General features: G+C 38.7%; 1 protein-coding gene across 7 annotated transcripts in view; it reads right to left on the bottom strand.

Moving 5' to 3' along the window:
• The window catches only part of PHYLLO (2-oxoglutarate decarboxylase/hydro-lyase/magnesium ion-binding protein), a 126,980-nt gene that overhangs the window by 28,709 nt on the left and 77,305 nt on the right, over positions 1-20,966 (bottom strand). For all 7 annotated transcript variants that reach the window (XM_083064570.1, XM_083064571.1, XM_083064572.1 and 4 more), the window contains 3 exons: positions 1,556-1,681; positions 1,342-1,473; positions 1,112-1,229 (listed from right to left, as the gene is read on the bottom strand). In XM_083064570.1, the coding sequence (XP_082920696.1) occupies positions 1,112-1,229; positions 1,342-1,473; positions 1,556-1,681 (376 nt within the window). The remainder of the gene's footprint in view (positions 1-1,111; positions 1,230-1,341; positions 1,474-1,555; positions 1,682-20,966) is intronic.

The following is a 20,966-nucleotide window of genomic DNA, read 5'->3' as shown; positions in this document are numbered from 1 at the left end:
ATTGAAGTAAGTATAAATGATATTCCTATTGCTTTGAGGAAAGGAAAAAGATCTATGTCTATACTGACCATTTGTCTGCTCAACATCAAAGTTTTATTGCAACCATTGATTCAACAAATATCCCATCTTCAATCCAAGAGGCTATGAGAGAAGAGCGCGATTCTAGCCATGAAAAAAGAAATGAAGGCATTGGAAAGTTCAACAAGGGAGATTGTAGTCAAATCCAAAGACAAAAAGGTTGTAGGGTGCAAATGGATATTCATAATGAAGAATAGAGCTAATGGGATAGTAGACAAACACAAAGCAAGATTGGTAGCAAACGAGTACCCCCAAACTTATGGGATAGACTATGAGGAGACATTTGCACTACTGGCAAAGATGAATATAGTACAAGTTATACTTTCCATGGCAGCCCATTTTGGTTGGGACTTACAATAGTTTGATGTGAAAAATGTCTTCCTACATGGAGACTTGAAGAAGTTTACATGGAAACTCCCCTTGGTTTTGGAGCTTCAGATAGAGAAAACAAAGTATGTAGATAAAAAAAGGCCTTGTATGGATTCAAGCAATCTCCACGAGCATGGCTTGAGAGATTTAACTAGACAAGGATTTCCTTGGGATACAAAGCCAAGGTGACCATACTTTGTTCATAAAACACTCCCCTAATGGCAATCTCACAATACTTCTAGTCTATGTAGATGTCATAATACCTTGTATCCATCTCTATTCAAATCAATGAAAAATATCACTCTTTAAGAAATTTAGCATTTTTGTCATCTTCAAGGCCTGTTTACTTTTGTTTTCATTTCATGTTTTCAATTTTCGTTTACACATTTTATTTACAAAATTGTCACCTTATTTTCAATTTGTTTCTTGTTTGCAAAAATTTCTACAAGAATTAAAAAAAAAAAAAAAAACTTTTCCCATTTACTCGATTTCCTTTACAAATCCTATAAATTGAAAACAAGGTGGCACTTTTGTGAAAAAAGAGTGAACAAAAATGAAAAAAATAGTTAACAGTCCCTCAGTTTCCTAACAACTCACATATGGTATTATAAACGAAGACATCAATGTAAAGCAAGATACAATATAACATAAAACTGATACCAACCTCACCATAACCAACACTTCCATCTTCAAGAACTAAAGATAAAATAAATCCTTCTCTATAGAACTCCTTACAACTATCACCAACAGATGCTGATGTTGGTGGAGCAACAAGTGCAATTCTGCCACAAAATCATACATCCAATCCAAGGAAAAGAATCAAAAGAAAGGAAGACTGATATTAAGCCCCAAATAAATTCATGATTAGAATCTCTATAAAAAGTGAAAACTCACCTATATTTAGAACACTGTATTTTACAGATTTTGTATAAACAGAACTCGTCCTTTATAGAGCCCTTACTAAAAATCCACGAGAGGAATCTCATGGTGTGTTGAGCAGTTTGTAGTGCATATTGTTTCAAAATGCTGAATCAAGATAGAGGTGTTGGCAATGAGGTTTATCCATTAAATCAACAAAATATTCAATAAGCAAAATGCCGATATAAACCTGTGGAAACTGGCATTGGCATCAATAGAACTCTCAATTTCGACCACATAGTCCATCTGTTCATGTTGAGCTACCCACAAAGCTTCTTTTAGTTCTGCTTTTGTCTTCACATGTAAATGTTTGATTCTGCAAGTATATATTGATTTTTTTTTTCCTTAGGAAAAGGTAGGATGGTATACCATGGACTGTGAATATCAAAATGAAAAAAATACATAATGAATGTCTGTAAATATAGATAGATAGATTACAAGATTATTTTATTAGAGAGAACCATCCCATTTAACTATGTATTCTAGGGCTAGTCATCTATTCAGCTGTATACATAACTTTTACCTTTCCTAATAAATAGAGGCTCAACTCATTTTACAATCTAATTTTTCACATTTCTATAAAACTCAGAATTCTCTCTCTATACTTTGTCTCTCTACTAGCATATTTTCAAATAATCTTCATTTTATGAACTTTGACATGGTATCAAAGCAACTTTGTTCCTTGGGGTAGGATGAACTCACCACACAATCCCCTTGTCTCGCCAAGAAAAGGCATTCAAATGTATTCTGGATCAATAACTATGATATTCCTATAGAAGAACAATTGGCTGACATTCTAACTAAATCTATCTTCACTCAAAGATGAATCACTCAGACAGGCTGGAAATCTGGGATTTCTTCTCCCATGCTCCCGTCCATCTAATTCCTAGAGAAAATATTAGAGAGAACCAGCCCATATAACTATGAATGCTACGGTTAGTTGTTTATTCAGCTGCATATGACATAGCTTTTGCCTTTTTCTATTTAGATTTCAGTTGTCACTAACACACCAGTTGCAACGGTCATCAGTTTGCCTACAGTTGTAGGCGACAGCTTTTCTAACCCTCTATAAATAGAAACTCAGTTTTGTCAGAATTTTTGTTTTGCTATCTTTCATTGATCATGATGTCATTTATAAATATTACTGTCATAAATATCCTAGATAATTAAGAGATAAAAAATATCTCTAAATATCTTTAGATATTTGTTTCCCAATTTCTTTGTCATTGTTATTTCCTTTTTTAAACAGTCATTCACCCTATAAAAAGGGAGATTACGGAATATACAAAATCACAATTAATATACAATTTCTTATTTTTTTAAATTGGTATTATAGCTCTTGATACTGGCAGTTCTGTTTCTGCTGCACAATACCGACATTATTGTCCATCATCATTGTCAACTACAGGCTAGTGGTTGGACCATGACATTAAACTTTCCATTGCCGGCCAAACATTAAAAAATTATGTTCATTAGTACCTTTCACTTGGTACAGTTCAACGCAGTACTAGTTATGATTACTATTTACTATTCATTGGGGTACTGTCCACAAGCCATGTTCATCGTGGTGATGTGCACACGCACTATTTGTCAGGCACTGTTTGTCATGGCTTGTGTTAAGATAATTCTATAAGATATAGTTTAGATATACTAGTTTATCTTCTCCTATTTTCTAGTTTAGTTTCCTTAGTCAGTTTTATCTAAATCCCTAAACTTTAGGGATTGATTATGTTTTATGCCTATTTTTATTGTACCTATTCAGATTCAATAATAAGAAATTATTCATATTCAAGTTGGTACCAGAGCTCTCTGGTCTAGGAACCCTAATCCAGCCGCCAACATCTAGGGTTTTCGAGTTTTGTTCGCGGTTGCCGGAGTTGACACCGCTTGCACACTCAGAGGTCACCGATTGGCCTCTCCGTCGAGAGGCACCGTCATCCGCCGTCTCACGCGCTCTCACGCGCGGTTCTTGTTGAGAAAGCTCGCCGGCGCGTGGGCTTCACGCGCCGCCCTCCCAGCCTCCGTTTGCGACGCGGTTCACTCCGTTGGACTCGCCGGCCCTCCCTCTTCTCGTTTTGACCCTTTTCAGGTTGTGGGTCACACTCTAGGTGATCTTTTGGTGGTCGTTTGGTTGAGGCCTCGGAGTTCCGTGGTCGTTTGGTTGTTGTCTAGGAGTTTCGTGGTCGTTTGGTTGCTAACTCAGAGTTCCGTGGTTGATTGGTTGCTACCTCGGTGTTCCATGGTTGATTGTTTGCTGTTTCTGTGGCTTTTTGATTGAGGTTTTCTTTTGTTGCTGTTTCTCCTTTTTTTTTTTCTCTTCATGGCTCAATCTCAAACTTCGGCTCTAGAACTCAAGATTGAATCTGAGGGCAATCATCTAATCTCATTATCTACCGATGATTACAAAGAGTATCTTCAACTGAAGGCAGCGCAACAAGCCTCTTCCTCTGTCACTGTTGCTCACACTGGTAATTCTACCATCTGTCTCTCTCACTCAGTCTATTGGACCTTGGGTTTTGGACTCTGGTGCTTCTGATCACCTAACTGGTAATGTCTCCCTTTTCCATAGTCTATCATCACCTAAAACTCCACATCATATCACTCTTGCAGATGGGTCAAAAGTCCAAGCCACTGGTATTGGCCAAATATCACCTACCCCTTCACTACCATTAAAATCTGTTTTACTAGTTCCTGGATGTCCTTTTAATTTGATTTCTATAAGTAAGTTGACTCGGTCATTAAATTGTGCCATAACCTTCACTTCCGACTCTTTCTTGATACAGGACCGGAGTACGGGACAGACGATTGGAGTTGGATATGAATCATATTGTCTCTACTATCTTCAGTCTTCTACCTCTACCATATGTGCATCTGTTGAGTCTCCTAGTTTAATTCATCGTCGCCTGGGTCATCCAAGCTTGAATAAATTAAAGAAAATGGTACCTCATCTCTCACGCTTGGAATCCTTAGTGTGAGTCATGTCAATTAGGGAAGCATGTTAGAACTTCTTTTCCTAAGAGTATTAATAGTCGAGCTGTGTCTCCCTTTGATGTCATTCATTCTGATGTTTGGGGCCCTAGTCGAGTTCCTTCTCTTTTAGGGCATAGGTATTACGTCACCTTTATTGATGATTTTTCTAGATGTACTTGGATATTTTTGATGAAAAATCGTTCTAAGTTATTCAATATTTTTCAAAGTTTCTATTCGGAGATCAAAACTCAATTTGGCAGAGTAATTCGGATTTTACGAAGTGACAATGCTAAAGAATATTTTTCAGATTGCTTCACATCATTTATTATGACTTCCCATGGCATTCTACATCAATCTAGTTGCCCTCATACACCTCAACAAAATGGTGTAGCTGAGCGAAAACATAGACATATTGTGGACACTGCTCGTACTCTTTTATTGAATGCCAATGCACCTCCAAAGTTGTGGGGAGATGCTGTCCTCACTGCAGGGTATCTAATAAATCGAATGCCATCGTCTGTCTTGAATGATCAAGTACCTCATTCCCTATTATACCCATTGGATCCCATTTACTCTGTTCATCCTCGTGTCTTTGGTTGTACTTGTTTTGTCCATGATCTTTTCTCAGGACGTGCTAAGTTGTTTGTCAGGGCTATCAAATGTGTGTTCTTAGGATACTCCCGTGTTCAAAAGGGGTACCGCTGTTACTCTCCAGCTACACATCGGTTTTACACTAGTACAGATGTCACTTTCTTTGAAAATACACCATATTTCGTTGCTACAGATGTCTCTTCGGTTGACTCAGATCTCCTTTGTCAGGTATTTCCTATTCCTCATTTTGATCCCGGTGTGCCTTCTACACCTACTACTTTAGAGGCACTAGAGATTCCTAGCACACCACCAGGGTTTGATCGTCCTCTACACCGATTTGGGATAACCTATGAGCGTCGGTCACATACTATTGTTCCTCCCAGTACTTCTACAATTGAGTCATGTGATTCTGCCCCTGCTCCAGTCTCCTTACCTACTCCGGCCCCACCTACCTCAGTTGACTTGCCCATTGCTCTTCGTAAAGGTAGTCGTTCTACTTGTAATCCTCATCCTATTTATAACTTTCTTTCATATCATCGTTTGTCTCCTACCTATTATGCTTTTGTCTCTGCTATTTCCTCTATTACCATTCCCAAGACAGTACAGGAGGCCTTAACCCATCCAGGATGGCGACAAGCAATGATTGATGAGATGGCAGCTTTAGACTCCAACCACACTTGGATACTTGTCCCACCTCCGCTTGGAAAATCTGTTGTTGGTTGTCGGTGGGTATTTAATGTGAAAGTGGGCCCTGATGGACAGGTGGATAGATTGAAAGCTCGTCTTGTGGCTAAGGGATACACGCAAGTATATGGTTTGGATTACAGCGACACCTTCTCTCCAGTTGCGAAAATGGCCTCAGTTCGTCTCTTCTTAGTTATGGCTGCTATGAGGCATTGGCCTTTGTTTCAATTAGACATCAAAAATGCCTTCTTACATGGTGATTTGGAGGAGGAGATTTATATGGATCAACCTCCTGGGTTTGTTGCTCAAGGGGGGTCTGGTCTTGTATGTAAATTACAAAAGTCCTTGTATGACCTCAAACAATCACCTCGTGCTTGGTTTGGTCGGTTTAGCAAAGTTATTCAGGAATTTGGAATGATCCGCTGTGAGACAGACCACTCTGTCTTCTTTAGACGCTCATCGACACATAGATTTATCTATCTTATTGTTTATGTAAATGATATTGTGATTACAGGTGATGATCAGGAAGGCATCAAGGCTCTGAAGCAACACTTATTTAAACACTTTCAAACTAAGGATTTAGGTCCCCTACGTTATTTTCTTGGGATTGAGGTCGCTCAGTCAAAGTCCAGAATTGCTATTTCTCAGAGAAAATATGCCCTTGATATTCTAGAAGAGACCGGACTTACAGATTGTAAGCCAATTGACACTCCCATGGATCCTAATGTAAAGCTTATGCCTAAGCAGGGGGAGCCTTATCCTGACCCAGGGAGATATCGGAGATTAGTGGAAAAATTGAATTATCTCACCATGACCAGACCTGATATATCCTTTCCTATCAGTGTTGTAAGTCAGTTTCTTAACTCTCCCTGTGAGAGTCATTGGCTTGCAGTTGTTCGAATCCTTAGATACATCAAAAGATCACCAGGAAAAGGACTTGTTTACAATGATAGAGGACATACAGACATTGTTGGATATTCATATGCAGATTGGGCAGGTGATGCAAGTGATAGGCGGTCAACATCAGGCTATTGTGTCTTCATGGGTGGTGTGGTAATCTTGTCCCATGGAAGAGTAAAAAGCAAAGTGTTGTTGCACGATCAAGTACAGAAGCAGAATATCGTGCTATGGCTCACACCACATGTGAGCTCTTGTGGCTAAAACTCTTAATTCAAGAATTGCAATTTTGCAAGGTTGGTCATATGGAACTAGTTTGTGATAACCAGTCAGCTTTATACCTCTCCTCTAATCCAGTTTTTCATGAGAGAACAAAGCATATAGAAGTTGACTGGCATTTCATCAGAGAAAAGATCCTCTCCGGTATCATCAAGACCTCCTCAGTTTGCTCCAAGGATCAACTTGCAGATATCTTTACTAAATCTTTACGAGGTCCTAGGATAACATATATATGTAACAAGCTAGATGCATATGATATATATGCTCCAGCTTGAGGGGGAGTGTTAAGATAATTCTATAAGATATAGTTTAGATATACTAGTTTATCTTCTCCTATTTTCTAGTTTAGTTTCCTTAGTCAGTTTTATCTAAATCCCTAAACTTTAGGGATTGATTATGTTTTATGCCTATTTATTTTATTGTACCTATTCAGATTCAATAATAAGAAATTATTCATATTCAAGTGTTTGGTTCACAAGTACTGTTCATGTGCACTGTACCAAGTACAATTCACACTTATTGTTGACCGGGATATTTGAACCTTCATTAAGGAGGAGAGGTAAATCCTTTTTGAACCCTCCTTGATTCCATGAGTAACTCCTCTGGTTCATGTATCTTGACCATGAAGGGTAAGAGTTCCCTTAATATTTCTTGTTTTGTTTCTCAAAGCATATAATATCTTGATTCTGGGGCAACAAACCACATGACTTCATTTACACACTTTAGAACATATATCAGAGTATTTGGAAAACAACTTATTACAGTTACTTATGGATATTGTGTTTCTATTGTTGGATCTAGAAACATCCAACTCCAATCATCTCTATCCCTACACAATGTTCTCCATGTCCCTAAATTAACCAATAATCTCATTTTTACACATAGGCTTACTCAAGACTTTTATTACCTAGTAACTTTTTCATACTCATTGTGCCTTTCAAGACCTTGCCTCGAGGAAGATGATTTTAATTGCAAAAGTGCAGAGTGGGTTGTACTTCTCGCAACATAAGACAGGCAACAATATAAAAAAAAAAGTCTTCCGGTCAAAAAGCAACCTTAGACACTTGGGCTGCTTGTCAAATTTGGCTTCACCACAAGCATCTTGGACAACCTCCGTTTGGTTTACTTAAATATCTATTGCCACATTTGCTTACAAAAAAGTCTTTCAAGTCATTGAATTGTGATAAGTTTCTAAACATGATAGGAACCAGATTTATGATAAACCGACAACTATAGTATAGATTGAAAATGTAATAAGTATTACAAGATAAACCCTTGTAATCCGACAACTATAGTATAGATTGAAGGCAATTTATGCATCAATCACACACTAGGCCTAATATTGCCTATGCTCTTAGAGTGTACAGGCAATTTATACATGACGCTCGTGAGAGACACCTTCATGCAGTTGTGAGGATATACATTGAGTCTTGAGAAGGTTCATTGTCCAGAAGATATACATTGATGCTAACTATATAAGGTTAGTCACAGACAGAAAACCCACTTCGGATTATTGCATGGGAATCTAGTAACAAGGAGAAGCAACAAGCAGAATGTAATTACTAGATCTAGAGAGGACGTCGAGTCTTGAGATTCAGTACATGACATATGTGAAGGATTATAGATGAAAATTATTATGGATGACCTCAAAGTTAAATATAATGGTCTTATGAAGTTGTTTAGTGGTAAAAATAAGGCTATGTTAAGAATCACAGACTTGAGAGAGAAGATAAAGCGAGAAGAGAAGTATTTTTCATGGACATGTACAATCAAAACAGTATATATAATGAACAATAGCTATCTTAAGTGTGTATTACAAGCAGCTGAAAAAACCATTAGAGCCAGCTATCACAAGACAACCGTTAAAACTACAATCAAATTTGTAACTACCTATCATAGTATTCACAGTGGCTATAAGCTTTGCTCATAACCTAGTTCATAATAGAACAGAACACAGAGATTGATAGGCCCTTCATCAAAGAGAAGTTGGATGTCCTCACAAAAGGACTTCCTAGTGCTAGATTCAAAGATCTTATTTGCAAGTTGGGAATAATTGATATTCATTTACCAATTTGAGGGAGAGTGTTGTAAATATCATAGATATTGAAGAGGGAAAAAATATCTAATATTTTTACATATTTGTTTCCTTATTTCTTTATTATTGTTATTTCCCTTTTTAAAGGGTCATTTACCCTATGAAGAGGGAGATTAAAGAATGTTCAAAATACACAATTAATAATTTTTTTTTCTCTCAACTGTTACAAAGTCACTTACAGCCATAAATGGCACTAATGGCACAATTATTTTATTCTTATAATTAGGCAATATAATTACATTTATTGAATGCACATATTAATAATTTAAATAGACAAATTATATACAGCATAGAATACGAAACATGTTAATGACAGGATCCCGTATTTAGAAGTTTTTCATTGTACTATTCAATTTTTCACGCTTCAATAAACTAGGAATTCTCTCACTATACTTTTTTATCTTTGCTCACTTTTCTAATCTTCATTTTGTTGGAACTTCAATACTGTTGATGTACGCTGTTGCCTATCCCAAAATTTGGGTAATAACAACTATGTTTACCTCAGTTAGCTTGATTAAGTGAGTAACGGTACAAACCCCATGAAATAACTAATAAGGCTGTTTCCACTTTCTGAAACGAAACTTGAAAGACCATACCAACACTTCTTCATGGGTATAAAGAGAATATAGTCTAGAAAATTAGGTTAAATGAAAACTGATTTTCTACCACATAGTACAAAGAATTCATACAAGATATATACAGGAGACCAATGCTATTTTAGGAAATATAATAACTCTATTTTATTCTAGAATCCCTTGATTTATGGGATTGTTCCTAATTATTCAAATCTGTATAGATTACAAGGAAATATACAAATTTCCTAATTTATTCTTTCCCAAAATACTATTTGATTTCCCATATTCCCCCTCAAGCTGCTGAATAGGTGTTTTCCATTCCCAGCTTGGATACAATTTTCTCAAAATTGTGTCTGCCTGGTCCATTGGTAAGAATGTCTACAATTTGGTCTTGAGAGGACACATAGAGTGCATATCAAGCCACTATCAAGCTTTTCTTTAATGAAGTGTCTGTCTACTTCAATATGCTTTGTTCTATCATGCTGCACTGGGTTGTGAGTTATGCTGATTGCTGACTTATTATCATAATAGAGCTTCATAGGTCCTTCCCATTTTATCCTCAAGTCTTCTAAGATGATTTTAAGCCATAGCAACTAACATATACCTTGAGCCATGGCTCTGAGTTCCGCTTCAGCACTGGACTCAGCCACTACACCCTGTTTTTTGCTTCTCCAAGTTACAAGATTTCCTCCAAGAAAGGTGCAAAATGCTATAATTGACCTCCTATCCACAGTTGACCTGCATAATCAGCATCAGTATAGGCTTCAAGCTTCACATTATCATTCCTTTTGAATAGAATTCCTCTTCCTGGAGTTCCTTAAAGGTACTGTTAAATTCTATGAGTAGCTTGTAAATGGGTCTCCTTTGGGCTATGCGTAAATTGGCTAATTAAACTCACTGCATAGGCAATATCTGGCCTGGTATGAGACAAATAGATAAGTCTGCCCACTAATCGCTGGTATATCTCCTTGTGAACAGTAACATCTGCATTTCCAAGCTTTAGGTTTGGTTCTAATGGGGTACTAGCAGGTTTACAAGCTGCCTTGCCAGTTTCCTTGAGCAAATCAGTGATATATTTCTAATGGGATATAAATATCTTCAATTCCCAAAAAATATTTTAGTTTTCCCAAGGTCTTGATCTCAAATTCCTTGCCCAAGCATTGGCTCAACAATTGCTGCTCTTCGTTATCATCTCCGGTTAATATTATGTCATCCACATACACCAATAACATTGTTACTCCCCCTAACTTGGAATGTTTAAAGAACAAAGAATGGTCCCCTTTGCTTTGTTTCTAACCTAGGCCTGTCATAAAACTTGCTAAACCATGCATGGGGGGACTGTTTTAGCCCATATAATGCGTTTTTCAACTTGCAAACAGTGTTGGCAGCAACATCTCCACCATATGCCGAAGGTATCTCCATAAAATTTCTTCTTCAAGGTCTCCATGTAGGAAAGCATTCTTAACGTCAAATTGCTCCAAGTTCCAACCATAATTGGCAGCAAGAGACAATATCACCCTAACTGTGTTCATTTTGGAAACCGAAGCAAAGGTCTCCAAAAAATCAATTCCATAGGTTTGGGGGAACCCTTTGGCAACTAGTCTTGCCTTATATCTTTCAATTGATCCATTAGCCTTGTATTTCACTGTATAGACCCACTTACATCCAACTGGTCTCTTTCTTATTGGTAAGGTGACTAACTCCCAGGTATTGTTCTTCTCCAATGCTTCCATTTCTACATCCATGGCTTGCCACCATTTTCTGTCAGACAATGTCTCAGATAGGGTATTAGGTACAAGTGTACTGTTTAGGTTTACTAGGAAAGTTTTATGGGCAAGAGAGAAATTTTTAAAAGACAAGTAATTTGAGAGAGGGTAGAATGGCTGTTTGGTGCATTTTCTTGTCCCATTTCTAATGGCAATTAGGAGGTCAAGATCAGTTTGGGTTTTAATTTCAACCTGCACAGCTGTAGAAAAAATTGTTACCTCTTTTTGTGGAGTTGAGTTGGATTCTTGAACATGGATTAATCCTGGAATGGCCTTAGTCTTGAGTAGTACACCAGCTTCTTACCAAATCTCTTATCTTCAACATCTCCTTGATCATCTTCACAATTAATTTCACTTTCATGACCAGCTTCCGTTTCTTGACCAATTCCTTGACCAACTTCACTTCCTTGACTTATTTCACTTAGAAGAGTGGGAAAACCAAAATTACTTTCCTTGTCTTCCCGGAAACTCCCCCCTGAAGATAAGGTTGATTGATATAGCCCTCTTGTTCATTGAAGGTAACATCCCTCGACACAGAATTTTTTGGATGGGAGGTGGTAACATTTGTACCCTTTCTGAGTGGATGAGTAACCAACAAAGACACACTTCAAGGCTCTAAGATTAAGTTTCCTCATGTTTGTACAATGAATATGGACATATGAGGTGCACCCAAAAACTCTTGGTTTAAGATTATTTGTAGTGGACAGGTTTGGATAGAAAGACGACAAAGCTTCCATAAGGCATTTTGATCCTAAGACTCTAGAGGGTAGTCTATTAACAAGGTGTATTGTTGTAAGAACAACTTACCCTAGAAATTTTTTGAGACACTATTTTGGAACAACCATGCCTGGGTCTGATTAAATAGATGCGCATTTTTCCTCTTTGCGACCCCATTCTGTGGTGGTGTTTTGACACAAGAAGACTCATGAATTATATCTTCTTTTTGACAAAAAGAATTAAGGACATGATTGAAGTAATTTTTGGCATTATCTTACCTAAGTCTCTTAACATCAACACCAAACTGATTTTTTTATCAAGGAGTGGAAGTTTAGGAAGACAAAATTGACTTCAGATTTTTGTTTAAGTAGGAACACACAAGTGACCCTTGTACAATCATCTATAAAGGTGAGAAACCATCAAGCACCAGACACAATTGGAACATTAGAAGGCTCCCATACATCAGTGTCAACAATATCAAAGGGAAAATTTCTAATTATATTACTTATTAGAAAAGATATACGCTTGTGCTCAACAATTTCACACACCTCACAATGAAGACTCTCAGCATCTAACTTGGTAAACAGAGAAGGAAACATAATTTTTGTAACTCCAAAAAAAGGATGTCCTAGCCGACAGTGATAAAGCATGGTTTTTACTTTGTTGGTCATCATAGATTTAGATATGAAGGAGTGAGAGATTTTGTTCTTGCTGGACAAACTTGGATCTTCAAGATAGTAAAGGTCATTCCATTCTCTACCATGTCCAATCGTCCTCCCCAAATTCTTGTCCTAAAATACACAATGATCATTGTAAAAAACAACAATACATGACAAATCCTTTATAAGTTTTTGTATAGAGGCTAGGTTGGTGGATAACTTGGGAACATGGAGAACATCTTTTAAGATTATTAAAGGATTGATTTGTATATTTCCTTGACCAGCTGCAATTATAAGGGTTCCATCTGCTGTGGCAATTTTCTTGTTGCTGGGACATGAGGAATATGTGGAAAAGTGTTTGGCTAATGGTGTCATGTGGTCTGTGGCTCCAGGGTCCAATATCCAATAATGGTTAAAGGGTGTATCTAAGACATTTAATCCAAAAGAAAGTGGAAACATATCTGAGTATGTCAAAGAACACACACCTGTATGTTTTTCCAGCTTACTAAGAAGGGTTCTCATCCTTTCTATCTCTTCTTGGTTAAGATGGGCAGTAGCTTCTAGCTTTTTTTCTTCATTTGTTCCAATATCAACATAAACTTGTCCTCCCTTCCTTACAAGGCCTCCTTTGTAACCCCTTCTCGGTCTCGATTTAAAGGCTTCCCGTGCAACTTCTAGCACTTCTCTCAAGTATGACGGGGCTTATTGCAGTAGGTACACCAGAGACCATCACCTTTCTTCTCCACATTTGCTGATCCTCCTTTCTTTTGTTCGGCTATCATGGCCAAAGTCTGATCTCCATTATGATAAGCCACCATTGTTGAGTTCTCTACTGCTGGACGCTCTAACTTGAGACTCCTTCTACTTTCTTCACTTCTCACAATAGCCACCACTTCATTGAAGCATGGTACCTTTCGTTTCCCCAATATTTGAATCCTAACTTGATCAAATTCAGGATTCAAACCAACAAGGAAATCATAAACTCTGTCTTGCTCGATATAGTCCTTGAGGTGTATTGAATTTTCAGTAAATTTGGCTTTTATGACTCTATAATGGCCTAGCTCCATCCATAATGATTTCGGCTGATTGGCATATTCTGTAACAGTCTTGTTCCCTTGTTTTGCTGCCAAAGTTTTAACCTCTACTTCATATACTTGAGCAACATCTTTGGCTTTAGTGTAGGTTTGCTCTACTACATTCCAAATCTCTTTTGCTGAGTTAAGGATGTCAGAAAAGTTGGCCTTTGATGCCTATCTCATTCCCTTCTTCTCAATAAATAGTACAAAGATGTTTTCAATTATTTATGATAGAATAAATCTAATTCCTAATTTGTAGGAAGTCTAATTATATGTAATAAATAAATTGATTGCTATTCCTAAAATACATAATATATAATAAGAAACAGTAATCGTAATTGATTCCCTCATTAACATCCCCCCTCAAATTGATGCGGCTGATCAAGAAGCATCAATTTGTGAACTAGAAATTGATGTCGTGGACGAGGAACAGCCTTGGTAAATATGTCTGCAAGCTGAAGTTGAGAGGTGACATGAGGAAGGGAGATAACATGATTGTCCAAAGCTTCTCGAATAGAATGGCAATCCACTTCAATGTGCTTAGTGCGCTTATGAAAGACTGAATTGGTAGCAATTTGAATGGCACTAGTGTTGTCAGCATGGAGAGGTGTTGCATCTGTTTGAGGGAATCCAAGCTCAGCCAAAAGACCACGAAGCCAAATAATCTCAGAACAAGCTGTTGACATAGCCCGATACTCAGATTCGGTGGAGGACTTAGAGACACGAGACTGCTTTTTACTTTTCCAGGAAATCAATGCAGGCCCAAGGAACATACAATAACCAGTGACGGATCTCCGAGTATCAGGACAACCAGCCCAATCAGCATCACTATATCCCACCAAGGTAGTTGGGCAATCGTTGGGAAAGAAAAGACCACGCATAGAGGTACCTTTCAGATAGCGTATAATGCGACGAACAGCAGCTAAATGATGATGACGTGGAGTGTGCATAAATTGACTCACCTGTTGGACTGCAAAAGCAATGTCAGGGCAGGTAATCGTCAAATAATTAAGACTACCTACCAACTGTCGATATAGTAAAGCATCCGATAGAAGATCACCCTCATCACGATGATATTTAACATTAATCTCAAGAGGAGTATCCACCGGTGTAGTAGAGTGGAGACCGGCGAGAGAAATCAAGTCTTCAACATATTTATGTTGATGGAGAAAGAGACCTGTAGAGTCCATGGAAACCTCGAGACCTAAGAAATAACGAAGAGGACCGAGGTCTTTCATATGAAAAGAAGCCTTGAGCTGCTCTTTAAGAAGCTGGATGGATGTATGATCAGAACCCGTAATTACCATATCATCAACATAAATGAGAAGAAGAACAATACCAGTTGTCGTATGGTGAATGAATAAAGAAGAATCATATTGACTTTGAACAAAGGAGAATCCAAGAAGAGTGGATCGAAACTTCTCAAACCATGCCCTAGGTGCTTGTCGTAGGCCGTATAAAGAGCGTTTTAGCTTGCACATGTTAGGGGAAGGAGAAAACAAGCCCTGAGGTGGAGTCATGTAAATATCCTCTATGTGGTCACCATGAAGGAAGGCATTCTTCACATCCATTTGATGAAGTGGCCATCTTTGAGAGGCAGCAAGACATAGAATTGTGCGGATGGAAGTCATTTTTGCCACTGGGGCAAATGTCTCGTCATAATCCACCCCATATTGTTGTTTGTTACCCAAGGCGACCAATCGAGCCTTATAACGATTAAGAGTGCCATCAGAATTCAACTTCACAGAATAAACCCATTTGCAGCCGATAGGCTTAACACCAGGAGGGTGAGGAATAATGTCCCATGTGAAATTCTCCTGTAAGGCTTGAAGCTCCTCTTGCATTGCTTTCACCCAACGAGCATCCTTAACTGCTTGTGAATAACATGTAGGAATAGATATACCAGATAAAGTAGCAGTAAGAGAAATAGCCCCAAAGCCATACCTATCTGGGGGACGAATAATGCGTCGGGATCTACGTTCTGCTAACGAAGCAGGTTCAGGTGGCGAATCAGCATCACGAAGGGGCGGGGTAGGCTGTCGCCGAACATAAACATAACCTGGTTTAAAGCGTTCTATAGGACGAGAACCACTAGAAAAATTTGGAAGGGAAACAAAGCCATTAGAAGTAATAGGAGACTGAAAAAAATATTGATGATCAAAGAAAACCACATTCCGAGATATGCGTAAGCGAGAAGCAGTGGCATCATAACACACAAATCCTTTGTGAGTAGAACTATAACCAAGAAAAGCACATTGGACAGATTGAGCCCCAAGTTTATGACGATCAAGAGGTGGTAAGTGGACAAAACAAACACAACCAAAAGGATGGAGATTATGGTAATCAGGATGAACCTTAAATAGACGAAAGTAAGGGGAATCAAGCCCAAGAACCTGAGATGGAAGACGGTTGATCAAAAAAAACAGCCGTGGATAAGGCTTCAACCCAAAATTTAGGTGGAACAGAGCCATCAAGAAGTAGGGACCGAGTGACATCAAGCAAATGGCGAGTCTTACGTTCTGCAATGCCATTTTGTTGAGGTGTATAGGGACAAGAGCGTTGAGAGATAATCCCATGTTGTTGAAGGTACTTTTGAAATTGATGAGAAAGATACTCCCCGCCAGAGTCACTACGCAAGGTCTTAATCTTGGTGTGAAATTGGGTCTCAACATAAGCTAAAAAGGTCTTAAACATGGTGAAAACCTCAGCTTTGGATCTAAGAAAGTAAACCCAAGTATATCGACTATAGTCATCAATAAACGTCATAAAATATTTGTATTGAGCATGAGATAAAACAGGAGACACACCCCAAACATCACTATGAATAATATCAAAGCATTTATCAGCACGATGAGCAGAAGAGGGAAAAGGTAGAGTTTTGCTTTTGGCAAGTTTACACACAGAACAAGGAAGTGACGAAGAAGAAATAATATTTTTATTGCCTATCAAACCAGATTTTATTAAATGCGACAAAACAATAGAGTTTGGGTGTCCCAATTTTTTATGCCAAGTCACAAATGTGTTTGGAACATTATTACAAACAAAGGATGAAAAACTAGGAGAAGTAAATTGAAGCAGAAACAATCTCCCCACCTTAGGCCCCTTCGCGATCACTGTCTTCGACACCTGATCCTGCACCAAGCAACCAGCCCGAGAAAAATGAACATCACAATTAGTATCCACCAATTGACCAACTGAGATTAAATTGGACGATAAACCAGGAGACACAAGTACATTTCGAAAGAAAGAATTAATGTCTCCAACAGCAGCTATAGAAAGAGTATTACCGTCCGCAATTTGAATTTTTTCGGTGACATTGTAAGAGTGAACATTGTGCAAATGTTTAGGAGATCCAGTCATATGATTAGAAGCCCCAGAATCAACAAACCAAGGGGAAGAAGTGGCAGTAGACTTACCCGTGATGCCTAATGCAGAAAGAGCAGATAGTACCACTTGTTGCAGCATATCCGTAGTCAAAACACTATTGTCGGAGGGTGTAGGAACAGAAGAGGGACATGCTGAACCAGCCGTGGCAGTAAAGGCTTTCAAGGGACGTTTTGCTGGTCTTGTGGGGCACTCGGTGATAATATGACCATGTTGTTTGCAGTAGTTGCAAAATTTTTTAGTGCAATTTCGAGCAATATGACCGAACTGTTTGCAGGAGAAACATTGGATCTGCCGCATGTCACGACTTTCGCTTTGACCTTGAGCAGAATAGGCGATCGTATTATCAGAAATATCAGACATGGAGCCTTGGGTAAGTAGGCGTTGTTCCTCCCTAAGTAATTCACCAACGCAAACTTCTAGAGAAGGAACCGGATGGCGGTTCAACAGTGCAGCACGGGCAGCTTCATATTCTGGGCGAAGTTTCATGAGAAATTGGTCACGTTTACTAACCTCGTAAACAGCTTGAATGGCAGGTAGTGATTCGGTAGGAACCTTAGAATGTAAGATGGTTGAATGCTCTGCCCATAAATTAAGAAAACCAGAGTAATAGTCCTGAATGGACATATCACCCTGTTTATAATTTGCAATGTCAAGCTCTAGCTGAAAGCGTTTTGCAGCATTATCTTGATTGTAAAGTTGCTTCAAGTAATCCCACATGGCTTTGGCAGTCGAAAACGAACGCAGATTATTAACCAATTGAGGCTCAAAGGAACCAAGAATCCAAGAAATAACTTGTGCATCCTTGGTCTCCCAAGCTGTCAAAGTAGCGTTGTCTGTGGGGACAGTAGAGGACCCGTCAATGTGACCCCACATCCCCTTCCCTTTCACGAACATCTTGAACTGAAACTCCCAGGCAGCATAATTTTTGCTGCTGAAACGGATACAGAAATTCTCCATAGCCATGAAGACACGAACAAGAACGGGAGAAAACAAAAGTGAACCTCGAACCAGAAGCACGAACAAGAAGTGAAACACGAACGAGAAGCACGAGCCCTAAAAGGCTGAGAGAAGCACGGACTGAGACACAAACCAGAGGCACGAGCCCTAAACGGACTGAGAGATAATTACAGGCTAGAAAACCGGACTCGTGATACCATGTCAGAAAAGTTGGCCTTTGATGCCTATCTCATTCCCTTCTTCTCAATAAATAGTACAAAGATGTTTTCAATTATTTATGATAGAATAAATCTAATTCCTAATTTGTAGGAAGTCTAATTATATGTAATAAATAAATTGATTGCTATTCCTAAAATACTTAATATATAATAGGAAACAGTAATCGTAATTGATTCCCTCATTAACAAAGGAACATCAAGGCATCACTAATTTCTGGAATCATTGAATTCCACAGCCACGCCATGATCATTGAATCTTCCTCATCCCATGTAGTAAACTTGGGATCCTCCTATTTAGGTCCAAACTCCATCAGTTGACTCAACCTCCCCTTTTCCTTCAACACTATACAAACAAGTTAGGCCGACTTCAAATAATTAATAATTTCTTCCATTTAGTCTATATGGAGAATGAATATTTTGCAGTTCTCCGGGTTGTTGGGATTGGGTATTCCTTGTTTATGGGGTTGGGTTCACAACTTCCTCTTTCCTTGACATTATAGCAAGGTGGCTGAGTGGTGAAGAATAAAAGGAAAGGTTGTGCGATTAAGGCACAGAGAAAACAACAAGAAAAAAAATGTGCAATGAACATAGGAAAGATGCAACAGCAATGCAGGCTACCATCTTAGGGTTAGAAAAAAATGCAATAGCAATGCAGGCTGGCGTCTTTGGGTTTACGGTGCGTAGACAAAGCTTCCTAGGTCGAAAGCTCTGATACCATCTAGACAAGTAGGTTAAATAAAAACTGATTTTCTACCAAGTAATACAAAGAGATCATACAAGATTTGTTCAAGAGACCTATGCTATTTTAGGAAATATAATAACTATTTTGTTGTAGAATCCCTTGATTTATGGGATTGTTCCTAATTATTCAAATCTGTACAGATTACAAGGAAATATACAAATTTCCTAATTTATTCTTGTTGTGATTCAGGAATTGTGTCTTGTTGTACACACACCAATCTTATTTATAGAGTGAATACAATAAATGATAGAGATACTAATCTCTTATATTATGGAAACTAATCTAATCATATCCCTAATTGATAGTGAGGATAATATATGTATCCAACAATATCTGTACAATATCTGTAACACTCCCCCTCAAGCCGGAGCATATATATCATATGCGCCAAGCTTGTTACAAATATAATCAACCCGAGGCCCTTTAAGAGATTTTGTGAACACATCTGCTAACTGGTCACTAGAGTGGAAAAATTCAGTGGTGATTTCTCCTGAGAGCACTTTCTCTCTTACAAAATGACAATCTATTTCTATGTGTTTAGTCCGCTCATGGAAGACTGGATTGGAGGCAATGTGGAGAGCAGCTTCATTATCACAGATGAGTTTAGTTCCCTGAGTGTCTCCAATTTGAAGTTGCTTGAGAAGTTGTTGTAGCCATGTGACTTCACTTGCAGCTGCTGCCATAGCACGATATTCAGCTTCCGTAGTGGATCTAGCAATTGTAGTTTGCTTTTTGCTATTCCATGAAATTAGGTTGCCTCCAATTAGAACACAGTAGCCAGAGGTAGACCTTCTATCTGATGGTGATCCTGCCCAATCAGCATCTGAATAACAGACAATTTTGGAATTGCCTTTGTCCTCGTATAGTAGTCCTCGGCCTGGTGCCTTCTTGATATATCTGAGTATCCGCATTGCTGCAGTCCAATGACTATCACGAGGATCGTTAATGAATTGGCTTACCACAGTTACTGGGAATGCGATGTCTGGCCTGGTGACAGTAAGATAGTTAAGTCTGCCAACAAGTCTACGATATCTTTCTAGGTCATCCAATGGCTCCCCCTGACCAGGAAGAAGCTGGATGTTGGGATCCATCGGAGTATCACTAGGGCGGCAGTCAACCATACCAGTCTCAGTGAGAATGTCCAGAGCATATTTTCGTTGAGAAATTGCAATACCAGAAGTGGAGTGAGCAACCTCGATCCCCAAAAAATATCTAAGTAGACCAAGGTCTTTCATCTGAAATTGGCGTTGAAGATGAGATTTGAGACGAAAAATACCATCGGAGTCATCACCAGTAATGACAATGTCATCAACATACACCACTAAATAAATACAAAGTCCAGATGAGGAGTGAAGGAAGAAAACAGAGTGGTCAGCTTCACAACGAGTCATACCAAACTCAATCAAGGCGGAGCTGAAGCGTCCAAACCAAGCACGAGGAGATTGCTTCAAGCCATAAAGAGAACGACGAAGACGACAAACAAGGTGAGTCTCACCGGAAGCAATAAAGTCAGGGGGCTGATCCATATAAACCTCTTCTTGCAATTCACCATTTAAAAAGGCATTTTTAATATCCATTTGGTGTAGTGGCCAATGACGAATTGCAGCCATAGCAAGAAACAAGCGAACAGAAGTCATCTTGGCGACAGGGGAGAAAGTATCCCCATAATCGAGGCCATAGATTTGAGTATAGCCCTTTGTAACCAATCTTGCTTTAAAGCGGTCAATGCTACCATCTGGTGCAACTTTCACTGTGTACACCCATCAACAACCAGCAGTAGACTTGTCAGGTGGTAAAGGTACCAACTCCCACGTGCCACTAGTCTGCAAAGCATCCATTTCATCTAGCATCGCCTGTCTCCACCGAGAATCAGCCATAGCTTCACCTGTAGACTTGGGAATAGACACAGAATCCAAAGAAGAAACAAAAGAAAAGTAGGAAGGAGACAATCGATGACAGGAAAGAGTACAAGCATATAAAGGATGAGG

Source organism: Cajanus cajan, chromosome 10, assembly GCF_000230855.2.
Source record: "Cajanus cajan strain Asha chromosome 10, NIPB_CcT2T_4, whole genome shotgun sequence".
In the NCBI taxonomy this organism is placed as follows: domain Eukaryota; kingdom Viridiplantae; phylum Streptophyta; class Magnoliopsida; order Fabales; family Fabaceae; genus Cajanus; species Cajanus cajan.
This window is presented reverse-complemented; position numbering and strand designations above follow the sequence as displayed.